Raw genomic sequence first — 18,096 nt, 5'->3', positions numbered from 1 at the left:
TGAAGATTCTGACCATAGCCATAGCAGGGGTGGCTCAAAGGGTCATAGGTTCAATGTCTGGTCAGGGCACATACCAGGTTGTGGGTTCCATCCCCAGTCAGGGAGCATACTGGAAGCAATGGATCAATATTTCTCTCTCACCTCTCTCTCTCTCTCTCTCTCTCTCTCTCTCTCTCTCTCTCTCTCTCTCTCTCTTCTCTCTCTCTCTCTCCCTCCCTCCCTCCCTCCCTCAAATTAATAAAAGCATATCCTCAGGTGAAGATTTAAAATTATGCAAATTCTGATTCCAAAGGTTTGGGGCTAGGCCCATGGTTCTGCATTCCTAATAAAATTCCGTGTGATGCCGTTAATGCTGGGCCACAGACCATACTCTTATTAACAAGGGTTTAAAGCATGAAAAGTGACCAGGGGAAAGAATAAAGAAGAAGGAAAGGGGAAAAAAGAGATAGAAGAAAGAAAGAAAAGAAAGGAAGAAAGAAAAGAAAAGAAAAATGAAACCAGCACATGCTGGCAAATCCAAGTCTCAACTCCACATCCTGGGGCATCTCAGAGCTGGCTCTAAACTCAGACAAAATAATAGTCTGCTCCTTGGGTCGTCCCCACCCTGAGCGGAAAAAAATATTACCTTTTCCCAGCCAACCTGACTCATCCACTTTGCGCTGACACTCACCCACCCTTTGCACTTGAAGCCCTCATGAAAGAAGCAAATCTAAGGGGATGACATTTTGACCCATTAACATTGTAAGGAACATTTGGTGGATTCCTTAAAAGTCTGGAGAAATAGTACTGTATAAGTAAGAGCCCTGACCTGAACTCAGACCTGGATGCTAGTCCCAGCTCTGCCTGGAATCTTGTACAAGTCCTTGTCACTTATTCACTTCATATTTAGAATAAATATTTACTGAGTGCTGGGCCCTGAGTCTGCCAATCTAGAGCCTGAGAAGCCTGGGAGGTTGAGAGAAGTGACCTGGTTTGTGTGACTGGGCCAGGGCGATGAAACAAAAGGCCACCTTTACAGCCCTCTCCTTTTCCCAGTCTAATGTACACACCTCTCTTTCCAGCTCTGTTTCGAGGAGCAAAGTACCAGTTATTTTTAAGAAACAAAAATAACCTGTCCTATTAAGGGAGAGATATTTTAAAACCACTGAATGGATTTTTCCTTCCCTGCTTTTATTGATACATCTCCGCTCCTTCCAGTTCTAAAATAAGCAACCTGTCTACCCATACACTAATCCAAAGGCAACACACTGCAGATGGCGGGGGCCCGGGGGAGCCAGGCAGAGGTCGCTTGGAAGGCACCAGACCTGGAGCACACAACAGGCGGCCCGGCCAGCCTGGCCTCACCCGTGGCAGGCTTCCTCTGAATCCAGGTGATGCGACGGTCTTCCAAACAGCCGTGGAATGTGGCGAGAGTTGGCTTTTGCAAAAGGCAAATTTCTGACCAAATTCCAGTTCTTTGGAATGGAAAACCAGCAGCTTCCTGTTACAAAATGTACCAGCAGCTCATGCGGAATACACAAGTGTGGGCAATTTATACACTGTGAATCTAAATGTGGCTAAAAATATAATGAAGCTGGCATATTTTTATCCAGGTAAACATTTTTAGGGGCCAGTTCAAATTTATATTGGACTTTGCTCTGTGATGCAGAGAAGAAATGATTCCAAATGAGTGAGACGCAGGAACCAAAGGGGAAAGCACACAGTCCACCGGGCCGTTGGGAGTCCCTGATTCCCGGTGACCATCTCCAGTGTGGGGGTCCTTTCTCAGGAGAGAAGCAGCACCTGACACAGGACAGAGCCCAGGCTGCTGGAGGAGGCAAGTCTCAGCTGGGTTTTCTCTCAGGCAGAAGAACCTTAAACAAGATTTCCTCTGTGTCCTCAATTGTCTCTGTCTCTCCTCCCCACCCTCAACGAGGTCGGGGTCCAATGAGAAGCAGCACAGAGGGAGGACCACACAGTGGGCAAGGAGGCAGGCTCTGCAGGCCTGGCTCCTCCACCTACAGGTGGGTGATCTTAGGCAAGCTCTTATGCTCTTCATGCCTTGCTTTACCTGTAAAATGGAGACCGGAACAAACTTGCCTACCTCAAAGGTGACTGCTTTTGTGATCATGAGATGGGAAAATCCATATAAAATGAGTACCCAGTGCATAGTAAGTGCTCAGCAAGTAATGCTGATTGTATCTGTTCCACGCCAGGCACACGTATACACACTAACTGCCCTAAGCCACATGACCCAATGAAGTGCTGTACTCTCCCTGGGGAAACTGAGGTTTGACAGGGCTGACTAGTTCAAGCTGCAGCCCAACAACTATTTCCTGAGTGCCTACTGTGTCCAGGCCCTACACCAGCACTGGGAAACTTAGCAAATAAATGAGGAGGTAGGGTTTTAATCTGGGTCTTTCTGACTTCCTGAGTGGAGGGTGTCTAAGAGACTGGGCAGAAAAAGCATGAACACGAAATCAAAGAGTTCCAGTACTGACCAGGCGGTCTTGGTCAAGTTTATGATCTTCTCAGGGCTTCATATCCACAATGGATGGAATGCAACCAGTCTCATCACCTGGTTGTGAGGTTTAAATGAGACATATGTGCCAAGTGTTTGGCCCATGGGAGGCATTCAGTGGTGATCTGTTGCCACCATTATACCAGCCACAAAGAGGTTCTGGCTTTCTGATTCATTGAGCCAAATGTAAAAGTTGTCCAATAAGAAGGAATCAAGAATACTTAACTAGGAGGTAGAAGGAAGAGATAAAGAACATAGCTCAAGGCTGTTTCCAATTCTTCAAACCATCGGGGCCCATTAGAGCAGAACATCTGATCCCCAGGAGTGAGCTGGAAAGAACCCTGGGCATGCCCCCCCTTGGGCCATGGTCTCCCCATCCGCACAAAGAACCTGTGGGAACAGATGGCCTCCGAGGTCTACACTGGCTCAGAGGTCCGAAGTCTTTGAGGCATAGATCATATAGACGTCCCAGGTAAGCCTGGTTATTCTAAATCTAGTTTTGTCACCCAAATGGCACTTTTCTTTCTAGGGCTTGCCTTTCTCCATCCAGAGACAATTAACAACCAAAGGTAACACACTGGAAAGTCTGACAGCTCAGGGACACTTGCAGCCCACACATTTTGACGTGAACATGTGTCACTCGCAGGTCTGAAAAGAATCAAAGCAAAGCAGCGTGAAACGGGGACTGTCTGCAGAGCTGTAGCCCGGCAGCCCGTGGCAGGACAGGAAAGAGGTCCTGCCAGCTGTTCCGCACATGGATCCTGCCAGGCCCAGCAGCACAGGGGTGACCTGGGGGACAGCAGCCACAGGAGTGAAAACTTAGAATTTTACAAGAGATTACCAAGTCAAAATGGATATTATGATTTCCATAAAATATCAGCAACCATTCTCGTGAAAGAACAAGGAATTAAGCAGGAAGGAAATAAGGAATCCTGATCCTAAACCTAGTGAAATGAACTTGGCCAGCCTATTAATTGTAAATGAGTGAGCACACACACACACACACACACACACACACACAGTAGATGTCAAGGGGATTGCTAATTTAAAAATCTTATATTGGATTTACATTCTCATGGGTACACAGTAGATGTCAAGGGGATTGCTAATTTAAAAGTCTGGTTTTATTTTCCAACATTTTATTGTGAAAACTCCACACACACACAGGAAAGTTGAGAGAATTATACATATTAACATTTTACATTTGCTTGCTCCTTCTTTCTGCAAATACACTCACTCTTCTTTTTCCTGAACCATTTGAGAGTTAGTTGCTGACAAGACAAGTCACCTCTAAATATTTCAGCATGTATCTCCCTGGCACAAGGACATTTTCTTACCTAAGCCCAGTACCACTAAGATCAATGGAATAATACCATCTAATATGCAATCTATGTTCAAATATCTCCTCTTGTCTCCAAAATGACCTTCCTAGCACTTACGGTTTTCCTCATCCAGGACTCAGTCAAAGAATTCTCATTGGGTATGGTCTTTGGCCTCATTTTCTGGAATGGTCCGTTACCTGCCATTTAAAATGTTTTGTCTCTCATGACACTGACTGTTTTTGAAGATCTGTTGTATTAAGGAGTGATCCATAATCTGAATTTATCTGATTGCTTCCTCTTGCCAACAAATGATTTTGATCCAATTCCCTATTTTCCCTTTCCTCTGTCTAAAACCAGCCCTGCAAATCACAGGCAGTGATAACACTTAGTGAAACTTGAGGCCTCAGAGAACTTGGAATTTCACATGTCCAGATAAGGTTAACTGATATTATTAAGCAGCTAGCATTTATTTAATACTGAAAGAATATTTTCAATATTCCCAAATTCTGGGGCACAGAGGAGGAACCAAATGGCATATGGATCCAGCCAATGGAAATTTTACAGCAATTTACTTTGATTCAGTATTAATAATACCTTTTCAAATATTTTTATCAAAGTGCTATCACACTTGCTATTTAAGAACCTTGACTTTGGGGATCAAACAGATATGAATTCAATGCCTGGGTCGGCCACTTTGCTAGTTCTGCTAGATGGAAAAGTAGCTGAAACTCTCTCAGCCTTGGTTTCCTTAGGGTGTAAGATGCTTAAACCAGTGCATCGTTCATAATAACTGCCTCTATTAAGCTTCACAATAACTCTTCAAAAGAGGCAGAGTAGGTATTATCCTGTCTCTTTTATAGATGAGGTAACTGAAGCTCAAAAGACAATGTGACTTATTGAAGGTGGCACAGCAAAATGTCAAAAGAGACAACTAGAGCCCTAGCCAGTTTGGTTCAGTGGATAGAGCGTAGGCTCAGGAACTGAAGGGTCCTAAGTTCAATTCTAGTCAAGGGAATGTACTTTAGTTGCAGGTTCCCCTGACCTGGTCTGGGTGTGTGCAGGAGGCAACCAATCGATGTCTTTCCTTTCCCTTTCACTCTCTAAAAACAAATGGAAAAACATTCTCAAGTGAGGATTAACAAGAGAGAGAGAGAGAGAGAGAGAGAGAGAGAGAGAGAGAGAGAGAGACTAGAATCAAAGTCACTGACTTCCAGAACTGTCACTTCTATTTCTCTTCAGGAAGTAGCATCTACCTCATGGGATATTGTGAGGATTAAATGAAATTATACATTTCTGTTGTTATGCATTCTGCTTATGCTGAGACTGAAGTTACGTTCAGTGTCAATGACCATTATGACCATTATTTTTATTGCGTCATATTGCCATGAGTAACTGATTTTGTTCAAAGGCCCCCAAAGATCTCTGGTAGGCTCATAATTATTTTGACCAAACCCCCATTTCTATCTTCTGTCTCACCAAGACAGAGGGGTTGGAACAACCCAAAATTCACTGAAGGTATTAAGGTTTCACTTGGAAGAGGAGACAGAATATTCGGAGGCTGTGGGGCCATTGTTCGCAAAAACAAGAGAGGGTCTGTTTTCCTTGGGAAAGGAAGCGCTAAACCATGAGTCATTCTTTAGGTTCTGAGTGGGAGACTAGGGTTCCTGCAAAAACTTATGTGTCACTCACCATTGTCATATGTGGACTGAAGCACAAAGCCTGACCCAGTTTTGTTCTCAAAATCACATGGCCCATTCTGCCCAAGACATTCTAGAAACACATTGTCCATCTCCTTGAACAATGTGGCCGAGTCACCATTGAAAAAGAAAAGACAGAGTTGCTATTGAAATAGGCCCTATGGCTATTGGTAAAACCACTGGGCAGCTGGCCATGCCTTGAGGCACCTTAATAACCAAACTGACCACAAGGTCTAGCTCCCACCACCATCAGGCCAGGCATGGAAAAAGAGGGCTTCCCTTCTGCCCTCAGAAAAATAAGGAACCATTCAAAAGTCCAGTCAGTGGGACTGTTCCACTCTTGGCCTTGGGCAGGGTCATTGGTGTGATCACCTCCACTGTGCCAGCTCAGACTGGGTGTACAAAGGTGCCTTCTTATACATTTGGTTTGCACCAGATCCCTCAGTGTGGATAGTGCCATAGAGATGGCATTTCTGGGACTGAAATGTAGAGGTTGTAGTTCACAATCTGGATATGACTCCATTGGAGGAGATTGCCCTTCATTTACTCTCACTCCCCATTCATCTAACCAAAGCCCTGCTATGCTCTCTGCTTTCACAGAGCAAGCCATCTGTCCTTTCATGTAACCAACCGTGCACTTGGGAGGCAGAGAAGTAGGGTGGAAAGAACATGAACTTGAAATGAGGAATAGTTTCCAAACTTGGCAGTGATCTTTGGTAATAGAAATAGGCAATACCTATTCCTTGCTTAGTACATGGCAGGCACGGTGCTCAGCAGGCTACTTGTATTATCTCTATTATCTCACTGAACCCTCATAGCTAATCTATGAGCATCAATATTTCTGGATGAAGACACTGACATTTAAGTGTTAAATATTTTACCAAAAGCTTGGCTTCCTCCTATAGAATCCATAGACTGTTTTACATTTTACCTAGTTCCGTGTGTCTCAAATTGAATTATAAATACACCGCAGACTACTGGGCACATAGCAGATGCTCCACAAACACTGCCTTCCCTGCTGCTGAGGCTGATTCTAAGAAATAAGAAATCTCTGACCTTAAGCCAACATCTCACTGGGTGGTTTGGCTTTTTCAAGACTGGCTTCAGAAGCATCAACAAGGCCTAATTAAAACACCTCTCTCAAGGCTATGTCTCTTATGTCTTATAAGTAAATAAAATGGACACCAATATTTGGTGCTTCAATCTTGGTCACCGAGAAAAAGAGTGTGAGAAGTGGGAAGCAAATCTAACTCTTCTGAGAGCTGGAAATCGGGCTATAATTCCTCCAGCCTGGTCTTTGATGTGTGTGTGCTTACATGTGCTTATTACTTTAAGCTGTTCCATGTGTATATATTTGTATATGTGTGTGTATATACACATATACAGAAGTATATATATATATATATATATATATATATATATATATATATATCCTTCTAATGATACACTAAATAAGCCACCAGTTCCACCCTTAAAGTGTCTTCAGAAAATTAACCCAGGGAATAAACAATAATATGTGAACTATAAACATTCTTCCATGTTGGCAGATAACCATGCTACACATTCCCCTCCAAGAACTGAGAAAGAGAAGAAAGGGAATAACACAATAGCAAAAAAATGCACTAATCAAATCCATAATCAACTTTGATGCTGGAGCACGGATTCTAATCAAAACACAATGGGGTAAAGTTGCAACAGGTTGTATGCTTGGAGCTGAGTGCTCTTCCCAGGGTCCTTGCCTGTACTTTCTTTTTAAACATCTAAGACACCCACAGAGGATTTCAATCACTTCTAATTACATTTTTAAAGAAATGAGTTGCAAGTTGAGCACCAGGCTCCTAAAATCAGGAAATATCAAAGTTATATATATATATATATATATATATATATATATATATATATATATATATATATATATATATTACAACTGCTTCTAAAAAAATAGGCTAACCTCTCCTCAAATACCTGATGAGCATTCCTTATCTGAAGGTTGACAAGGTTTCTGAACCAACACAGAGCCAATCTCTAAAACAATTATTTGTAAATGGTCGTAATTTATACACCGTGTTACAGAGCAAATGCTATACAATGTTCATTCTTGGGGGAAGGCCCAGGTATCCCAGCACCAGAAAGGGAACTTGGGAGGTTGTGCTGCTGCAGAACACAGTCCCCTCCCCCACAGCGGGTCAAGACCCAGCCGCAGGTTGTGGGAGAGATTCAAGGTGACAGTGGGGCTGCACCTTGGAGCTATTTTCTGGCTCGTTGGCTATGTTAGGTCTTTTCATATTTGATGGAGATGGAGAGCAGGCTTAGGGAAAATGGGCTGTCACTGGCTGACGTGAGTTGCTGCATAATAAAAGAAGCCGTGAGAATGGCCTCCTTTCCCCTATAACTACCCTGTTGAATAGTCTGAATCCCAAGCTAATAATAATCACCACTATCATTTCCCAAGGGTCTGTTATGAACTGGGTATTTTATGGACACCATCTCCCCAGCTTCTCATAACTGCCTTGCATGCTTAGAATTACTATCCACCAGGAAGCCAGCATGCAAATCCAGTTTTTCAGCTGTGGGAAGACTTTATTCTTTTCTCATCACCTTTTATAAAGAAGATACTAGGCCCAGTCAGCGTGGCTCAATTGGTTGAGCATGGACCTATGAAACGGGAGATTGGGGTTTGAATCCAGGTCAGAGTACATTCCCGATTGTGGCCTCGATCTCCAGTGTGGGGCATGCAGGAGGCAGCCAATTAATGATTCTCTCATCATTGATGTTTCTATCTCTGTCTCCCTCTCCCTTCGTCTCTGAAATCAATAAAAATATATATCTTTTTTAAAAAGAAGATACTAGATACGGAGCAATTACCTACTGCATGAAGATGCAGCTCCCTGACATCAATTCCTGCTCTGCACCACTGTGTGGCCCTTCTCCTCATCCTTCCCTGTCATGCCCACCTCACCTCTTCCCCACCCAGCCATGCCATTCCTGCCTATCACTGCAGCCCACCCACCTCCTGCCTCCTCCATGAGGCCCTCTGGACTTTTCCAGCCACCAGGGCCCTTCTCTTCCTTTGAAGCCCAGACATACCTTTCAGCCCTGTCTGATTTGTCCTGTTGCCCTTGGTACATCAGTTATGCCTCCCAACTAAGACTATAAAATCCCCAAGGCCCAGCCACGCTTTATTTACCCTGTTCATCTGCTGAACAGCTGAAGGAGGCAGCTACAGAGAGTGGAAAGACCACTGGCCTTACAGCCAGAACAACCTGAGCTGGAATCCCTGCTGTACCACACTGGGGCAGGATGACCTTAAGCAAGTGACTCCACCTCGCTGAGCCTCACTTACTCTAGTTGCTCAATGGTTAGAGCAGTGGTCTTATAAATCAGGGCCTGAAAGAAATCAGGAAGTCTCTGTGGTTATCTCTGTGTAGTATCATGGGTTAAGGGCATGGAGTTCACAGTCAGACTGTCAAGGTCCTAATTCAACTTCTGCTACACACAAGGTCATTAACCCAGACTTTGCCTCAGTTTCTTCATAAGTTTCCTCATTTATCTCATTGGGTTGTTGTAAGAATCAAAAGAGGTATTTTATGTAATACCTTTAGAACAATTCCTGACACATAGGCAATGATGTAATGATTTGCCTTACTAGTGGCCCGGTGCATGAAATTCGTGCATGGGGGGAGGGGAGGTTGTCTCAGCCCAGCTTGAACCTCTCCAATTGGAGACCCCTTGGGAGATGTCTGACTGCTGATTTAGGCCTAAACTGGCAGTCGGACATCCCTCTCACAATCTGGAACTGCTGGCTCCTAACCACTCACCTGCCTGCCTGCCAGGTCACCCCTAACTGCCCTCCCCTGCCAGCCTGATTGCTCCTAATACCCTGTTGGCCTGATCTCGCCCCCAACTGCCCTCCTCTGCTGGCCTGATCACCCATAACTGCCTCTGCCTTGGCCCCCACCATCATGGCTTTGTCCAGAAGGAAGCTGGATATTTGGTCTAATTAGCGTATTACCCTTTTATTAGTATAGATAGATTATATAGGATAGGATTGCTTAAATGAGGAGAAAAGCCTTTTTCAGCAGGAGGCAATGCTCTTGGCAGACAAAAATACATAATTCCTATCTGGACTGAGAGCCAGCCATATGCACTAAACTGCTAAACTGGTCATTAAAAAATTGAACTGCTTTCTTATACCTTACACCAAACAAGTGTTGCCTTTAAAACCCCTCCTCAGCCTCACCTTAGGTTCTGCCTTTGCAGTTCACCCAGATTAGGTTCTGATTGGTCAGTTTCTATGCCAGTCAGCATAAGAAGCTCCATCTCTTAGGCAGCTATTGGCTTCTCGCAGTTCACCCTGATTTGGTTCTGATTGGTTGGCTTCTATGCCAGTAAGAATTTCCAGGCCTATCTCTAAGCCTGATCAGAGAGGCAGGGCTGATCAGCAGCCCCCATAGCTGCTGGTGAGGCCCAAAGAGAAAGAGAGGCAAGGGGTGATCAACAGTTGCCACAGAGGCTGTGGTTCAGACCCAGCTTCTCTCTCTGGGCCTGATCCACAGCCTCCTCCGACTGACTTCTGGTATTCGGTCATCTGTTCAGTTGTTTTGGACATCATGGACCCTGGCTCTTTATATATATATATAGTTGTTATAGGAAATTATTGTTATAAAAAGGCTATATCTGCTTTAAATGTTACTGTAAGAATGAAATGAGATAATATGTAAAAAGCCTGGCACAACAGGCCCTCAACAAGTAGTCCTTCCCTTCCCTCATCTTCCTATTGTGCCTGTTGTACTAGGCAGGTGATTGATGCTCTGAAAATCCTTGTGAACCAATTGATACTTTCTCATGGGCTTAAGAGAATAGGCTATGCCCACATGCCCTATCTCTTCAATAGCTAATTTTATTGTGCTCCTTATTTGCTAGACACTGGGCTAAACACTTCACATATGTTATTTTTCTTAATTCTCACCATTTGTGTGGTTGTTTATGCCCATTTTTACAGACGGGAACACTGAGGGTGGCCCAGTTAGGTTAATTGACTAGGTCACCCAGTTATTATTACATGGTAGAGATAGGAAACCATGGATATATACCTGTCTTTATTTTTTTTAATATTTTATTGATTTTTTTCTTTCAGAGAGGAAGAGAGAGGGATAGAGAGTTAGAAACATCGATGAGAGAGAATCATCGATCAGCTGCCTCTTGCACACCCCACACTGGGGATGTGCCCACAACCAAGGTACATGCCCTTGACAGGAATTGAACCTGGGACCCTTCAGTCCACAGGCCGACGCTCTATCCACTGAGCCAAACCGGTTTCGGCTCTACCTGTCTTTAAAACCTGTGCTATTGATCACTGTACAACCCAGCCTTCTGCCCTAAATAAAATGGGGCTCAGAGACCTCAAGATATAATTTGCCATTTAACTTACCATTTTACGGTATCTTCTAGTGATAACTTTTGTACTGGAGTCTACCAGACACAGTCCTTTAGCCATAATGGAGAGGCTTTCCTATATGGTGAATAGGCACCGTGTCAGGCAGACCGGGCGGTAGCTGGGTCCAAAGAAGGGAAAAATCCCTTTTGCCAAGGTTACTTTGATGCCAGGGTGGTGAAGTGAGATCAAGGATCTTCCACTCGCCACAGAGAAGAGCCCCCAGGAATCCCAGACACATAAGGAAAGGGCCAGTTGGTAAAAACCAGGATAGCCTACCAAAAAGAGGCCAATTTTCTTAGCAGTCCATCTAAACCACCTTCATGGTCAGTGAACAAGATCCCACCGAGGGAAGGCAAGGTGGAGTGGGGCATTCTGGGAACTGTGTAACAAAGGGGAGGGTGGGAGGGAAGCAAAACCTTGAGGGATGAGACCATGCCAGCTGCAGAACCTTTTTTTTTTTTTTTTTTTTTTTTTTTTCAGGCTAGAGGGTGATGAATCACCTTTCCAGAGCCTTCCCAGTGCAAGTCCTCCAACAATGTTCAATAAAGGGTCAAGTGGGTGAAGGCAAAACAGCTGTCTAGGTGTGAACAATCAACCCCCGTATCTACTTTCCCTCTCATTCCTCAGGTCCCATCATCAGGCTGGATGTATCACATTGCTCCAGCCTCCCACATACAGCCCACAACACATCGCAAGCCCCACCTCCAAGGATGAAGGGGCAGGGTGGGTGCGGGGAGGAGACAGGGACTCTGACAGAATGTGCCCGTGAGTTCATTCCCATTTCAGAGCTCGCTGGACAAATCCTGTGGCCAACAGCAGGAAAACAGAGCAGAACACAAAACCTGAGCAGAGACCTGCTGGAGGAGCACTGGGGGAAAACTTGCCTTCCTCCCACACGCCATCACTCAACCCTGTCAGCTTCCAAAAACGTTTAGCAAGTGCAGCAGCTAGGGTCATGCTTATCAGCCTGGTGTGGGAGCTTACTCTGATTTGAGGGCCTCCTCCAGCCCAGAGCTCTGAAAAGTCTGCTTACAATTAGCTTCCAGCTCCAGTTCCTCCATCAGAAAGGCTAGGAATGTGTTGAGTTCTAGCCTCTGATCAGAGAAAGCTCAGGAGAAGGTGGAGACAGTGTCAGCAGAGACTTAAGTGCCAAAAAGGTCAGCTGGTCTGTTGCCACTTCCCTGACACCCAGCCCCACACTGCCTCCCCTTCTGGCTTCCTGTCTCTCCTGACCAGGACAGTCATATCGGTCAAGTAGGCCTGTCCCCAAAAGTCCCTGATGACTGGCTGCCAAGAAAATACAGCATGCCCCTGCTCCCTCCTACCAGAAGAGGGAAGAAAAAAACAGCAGGGAGGGCTGGAGGCCAAGAGAACCGGATTGGCCCTTGCTGATTTCCTTAAAAGAGATTGAATGGCCAGGGCCTGTCACCCAGCCGAATTGGGTGATGTGAGCTCAGTCTGGAAAGGTAGAAGTCACCAATTCTCCTCAAGCCACCCCTCACCCCCACCCCCAGTTACCCGGGATACCAGCACCAGGATCAACTACCCAGGAAGGAGGGGCTTAGCTTTGGGCCGCCATTCTGAGCAGCCACCCCCACCTCCACCGCCACAGCCAGCCAAGGCGCTAGGAATCTCCAGCTGGCTGCGTCGGCCGGCCGGGTCACCAGGCACTCCTCCTACTGCAGTCCCAGCACCAAGCCCGGACTCCTGTCAGTCCAAAGGATGTCACAGGGCGGGTCATCTTCAAGCCCAGAGAACAGGTTCACTGCCACCCTCAGACTTTGCAGCTAGGGGGGCGTGGAGCCCAAGGAGGCCTCTGGTCATGCCTTGTCAGTGATAGAAATCTCTCCAGAACTGACAGACAGACAGAGGCCATGCTGCTTTTGGGGGAGGGGGGTGTCAAGCCCTCAACATGCAGGACCTGTTTCCAGGGCTGCATACGTTTTTTAGAGAACACCTGGCCGCGCCCCACCCCGACCCGCACCCCCAAAGGAAGCCTCAGGCGGGCGGGTACCCTGGTCTGGTATAGATCCTTAAGGCAAACCCGGGCCACACCCACCAGCCAGCCCACTCTCCTGGCGCATCCCCCCTCCAACCTGCCGGCCTTAATGGAATGGTTCCCTTCTCCGCCCACAGAGCAGTCCTTTTCCCCCATCCAGCCATGACAACCCCCCAAAAAAGTATTCACCCCCCCCCCCCAATACCACCACCCACCCTCGAACATGGCCCCGGCACACGGCCTCTCACCTGGGTATCAAACCCGTTCTCCACGGAGCCGCTCTTCCGCAGCGGCAGCCCCTCCCCCGCCGGTTCCTGCAGCCCGTGCGCTTTCAGCGGGATCTGGCTGGGAAAGACGGTCTTGCTCACCTCCACCTTGCTTCCCAACTTGAGGTAGCAGGGCTGGGGGCCGGCCCGGGCCGGGGGCACGTGCAGGATGGGCGCAGCGCTGTGCACGGGTTTGGGCAGCCCCGACTTCATTTTGGAGGCGACCAGAATGGCCGGCATCTTCTCCCGGGGCTTCGGTTTTCCCAGCACGTCCCTGGCAGCGGCAGCGGAGGCGACCGCTAAAGGCAGCGCGGGCAGCAGAGCAGGCGCCGGGCTCAGCCCGCGAGGCGCCCACCACCAGTAGAGGAAGAGGAAGAAGAAGAAAAAGCCGAGGTCGGGGAGCTCGGAGCCACCCAGCGAGCGCACCTTCGGGGTGCGGGAATGCTGCGGAGGACTGAATGGTAGAGGCGCTCCGCTGGTCCGGCTGGATGGATGGATGTGCAGTCGGGTCTTAGCCCCTTGCGGGGTGGCGTATTCAAGAGCTCTGGGCAGTGAAGGACTGTTGCCGCTTGCGATTCTTCTCCTGGGAACCCGAGGCTTGGAATCCCATATTAATGTGTCACTGAATCTCCGAAGTGAGGAGGTCCCTTTGGAAGAGAAGCGGCGGGCACGCACGCCTCCCGCTCCGGGAGGGAGGCTGCGGGTGTGAGCGGCGAGGGAAGGCGGGAACCGCGGAGGAAGGAGAGGGAGGGCGCAAGGAGCTCAAGGCGTCTCAAGACCACCAAGAGGAAGCTGCTGCCTCCCTGATCGCGAGCACCGCAGTGACACCCGCGACGCAGAGGCGCGGCGAGAGCCCCGAAAGGTCTCTCTAGGCGTGACAGTTAGTCACCACCGCCCCGAAGCCCCCCGAACAGATAGCACCGCAACGCCTGCGGGTCTGCACATGCTCCGTGAGCTATCGTGCAGCAAGATTAAGGGCCGTGGGGCGCGGGCACCGGGACGCGAGGCTGGGCAGGGCTGCGCTGGCGAGCGGCTGCCGCAGTTCCCGGGGACGTTGCGCCGGCTGCGGGGCTCCGCGCGGGGGAAGACAGGCTGCTTCCCCGAGGCTGCGGCTGCGGCGCGGGCTGACAGCCGGGGCCGCCCCGACGCGCCCATTGGTCCGCGGCGCGCCAATCAGCGGCCGCAGCTCGCACTGCAAAGGGGGCGTGGCCTCAACTCCGGGGCCGCGGCCGAAACTCCGGGGCGCGCTTGGCCGCGAGTACAAAGCCGGCCGCGGCCCCTCGGCGGCACGGCGCTGGCGGCGCGCCTCCCGCGGGCCCACACCCCGCGCGCCCTGGAACCTACTTTTGAAAAATGCCCTTTCGAACGCAAACGTCCGCCTCCGTCCCCCCTCCGGCGGGCACGGATCGGGGAAGTTTTTGTTTCCTTTTTTCAAATTATTCTGGCCACCTTAACGGTTTAAGTCTTCCGGAGTCGCGCCCCGAGGAGGCCCCGCGGCCCCCCAGCTGGCTGCTCCCCATCTCCCGCGTGAACGACGAGCCAACCATTTCTCTTCTCTTTCCGGGTGTGTGTGTGTGGGGGGGTGCTCCCTATAGCTTCCTCTTCAGTTTTCAAAGGCTGCACATTTCACTTAACTATTTGAAGTATTTATGGGCAAATACAATACCCAGGGAAGCTTCCCGCCCCGAAACAGCTCCTCCTTGCAAATCTGCCGGGACTCTGTAATTAGAGTGTCCGGAGGAAGCCAGCGAGGCTCCGTGGCCTTGGCTGGCTCAGGCTAATCCCTGCTGCATTTCACGGAGGAGCCCCTCCCTGGCCTTGCCTTGGACTCACTGGCCCCACAGGTTCCTCTACTTTTAATTCCCCTGGGATATCTTCCCTCTTCTCAGTTGCAGTTTGGTTTCCTCGTTGACTCAAAAGGATGTGAGAATTTGAAAGGGATGATCCAGGCAGCCAGAAATCCTCGCGGTTCGTGGTTGAGCGCACTGCCTGGATTGAAACTGGACACATTCTTTAATCTTACATGCACCCTTAGAAAGCTTCTGTTTTCACTTCGAGTGAGGAGGAGGTTTGACCTCATGTGCATACTGCGCTGCTGTTTGGATTAAATGAGATAGTGCATGACAGTCCTTGAGCACAAGTACCTGGCCACATAAAGGGCTAATCAAAGTGGAGTATTCTTATTGTTATTAACAATTGCTACTCCCCACCTCTCCCCCCAGTCATTTCTGCATATAAACTGACTGTCTTTCTTCTCTGTCTCAGAGATAACAGGTTTTCTCTGTAGGCCCGCCCTGTAGACTGATTTACAATACTGATGGCATTGATGTATCATTTTCCAGACCAGAGGAAACAAGTTTAAACAGATAAAAATTAACTCTTAAAACAGCACCAAGAAATGAGAAGGTGTTTTCTTATCCTGGTCTGTCCCCTCTCCCTCCTTATGTCCCACTCATTCTATATTATAAATAGCAACTTCTGGTCTCACAAGGCTGAAATGCACACAGTCTCATATATAATGCCAGAGGGTTCAGAGGGTTCCTTCCCTCTGAAATTAAATCACACGTGATCTGTGCCATTTACTGAGCACTCTGCCTTATGCCTTCTTGTTATGGATCGTTTCATGTGTTTATTTTCTTCTTAAGGAGAGACTCGATGTTAGGAACTGCATTTAAACTATTATTGGGTTCTCTCAGCATCAAGTATCATGCTGTAGACAGAACAGTCAATGAAATGATCAAATGAATGAATGCTAGCAGCAATTCTCCAGGAGGAGAGCCTTTTAGATTCCTGCCCATAATTCTGGTTTTGACGGTGTTCCAAGAGTTATGGAAAGATACTGCAGTCTTTGACTTTAAAGATCCTGGAGATATCCCAAAGTATTTCCGTGGCCCTAATGCCATGGTTCTCAAAGTATGGTCCCCGGACCAGCAGCAGCACCTGGATACTGGATTGAAAACCCCCACCCCACTATGCTGTACACCTAAAACTACTATATAATTATGTAGAATGTCCAATGTAATAGATAAAATAAAAGTAATGGTTAAAAAACACACCTCAAACCCACCCCAGACCTATTGAACCAAAAAGCTCAGGAGATGGACCCAGCAATCTAGGTTTAACAAGTGTTTAACCCAGTGATTTTGATGCATTCAAATGCCTGAGAACTTCCTCCAGCCTCAATGAATACATCGGGCATTCAGTGCTCCTCCGGAGTTTCTTAAACCTTAATATACATAAGAATTACAGGAAATCTTGCTAAATTGCAGATTCTGATTCAGTAGGTCTGGAAGGAGGCTGAGGCTCTGCTTTGGGGTAAGTTCCCCTGGGATGCCTATGCTGGCGGTCTGGAGCTTTTGAGTAACAACAAGGCTAAACCAGAGGTAGCAAAGGGTTTCACCTCAAGAGTCATCTACAGCTAAGTGACTTTCTGTCACACTGTGCAGAAAAGAATCCTGAGTGTGCATCGATGTAGTTTAGTTGGAAACAGCAGTATGATCAATTAATAATGTCCGTTGTGGGTACAGAAAATAGAAATAATGACTTACATGCTGTGTGTTTGCCATCTTTTATCTCCTGTTTAAATCCTATTGGCTGCCAAGGTCATTTTTTTAATGTGTACCCTCAAATGTGTACTAATAGGAAAAACATTGCATTCTTTTTTTCTTTCTTTCTTTCTTTATTTCTTTGGTATTAAAAGTACCAGTTACGAATTAATACTGTAGAATTTGATAAACATATGAGCATTCACTTTAACCTTGTGGGATTTATATAACTAAAGTCTGATCATTTCTCATATTTCTTGCCAGAAAACGTGAATTTTTTCAAGTGTATTTCCAAATTTCTTTCTCTGCTTCCTCATCCCTTCAATGATTTTATATGTTCTTTCCTGGAATATTTTTATTTCCCTTTATAGCTTTCCTATAAGTCATCGTTTCTTTACTTAAAGCAAAAATGATTTATCAAAATAAGCAGATAAGTGTGTGTGTGGGGGGAAGGGAGGTGGGGTGGAGAAGCTACATTTCCTCTGTAGCAAAAAGAAAATTGCAAGATTCCTCCTTAAATAAGATCATCTCAAATTATTAAATAAACTATAAAGATACTCCCTTCACATAGATTCTATGTTCACGTGAAAAGTCATTTTAAATCAATATGTTTGGTGAGCATTGTTAGCTGAAGAAGTCATTGGTTCAGACAATGGTAAGCTATTTTGGAAACAACACACAATCCAGATTTTTTTAAATGTTATTTTAAAAAATTATATGCACTACGGACAGCCCACCATTTAAAATCTCAACTTAGACAACCCTTCTCTCCTTTTGTTCTGTCTCACTCTAAGCTTTCCAAATGGCCCACATGTCAGTGCTGGGGAAGTTTGAAACTTACTTTCAAAGCTCTCTGGATTACTGAATCATCCAAGAGTTCAGACAGTTCCCTGGTTATAGGAAGAGCCAACCTCAGATCAGAATGGGCCAGCTGCATCCCTTTCTGATCCTGACATCAGTCTCTGGTGATTAGTTGAGTGTGAATGGGGCTTCAGAGCTGACCTGCAAGTGACTAGTCCCATCAAGCCATCCTTCATTAGGGTTAAAGACCCCTGGCTGCACCTGACCTCCCAAGAAGACAGTCCTGTGAAGATCCTGAAACATCCAAGTTCCAGCAAATGCAGGGATGGGGGCGGGGTAGTCAACAGCCTCTTGGAGACTCCTGACTATAACAGATGAAAGGACATGTTGCAAGTTTCTGGAATAATAGAAAAAGTGAAATATTCAGTTTATTTGGGAATAAAAAAGATCTCATTAGCTTATTTTCAAAAGCTCACTTTCCCTTAATTCTCTGTGATATGGCTGACAACTATAACACATAGCTCAGAGA

General features: G+C 46.9%; 1 protein-coding gene across 6 annotated transcripts in view; it reads right to left on the bottom strand.

Moving 5' to 3' along the window:
* The window catches only part of NAV2 (neuron navigator 2), a 354,139-nt gene extending 339,804 nt beyond the window's left edge, over positions 1–14,335 (bottom strand). For 5 of the 6 annotated variants that reach the window (XM_084895481.1, XM_084895482.1, XM_084895484.1 and 2 more), the window contains exon 1: positions 13,204–14,332. In XM_084895481.1, coding sequence (XP_084751607.1) covers positions 13,204–13,461 — 258 coding nt within the window. In that variant the 5' untranslated portion in view covers positions 13,462–14,332. Of the gene's footprint in view, positions 1–13,203 lie in introns of all 6 variants that reach the window. The other variant, XR_014796009.1, reaches the window with a different exon arrangement.
* Positions 14,336–18,096: the final 3,761 nt, after the last annotated feature.

This window comes from Pipistrellus hanaki (assembly GCF_964339955.1).
Source record: "Pipistrellus hanaki genome assembly, chromosome: 9".
Classification (NCBI taxonomy): Eukaryota; Metazoa; Chordata; class Mammalia; order Chiroptera; family Vespertilionidae; genus Pipistrellus; species Pipistrellus hanaki.
Note: the sequence above shows the minus strand (reverse complement) of the source record. Positions and strands in the feature narration are given on the sequence as shown.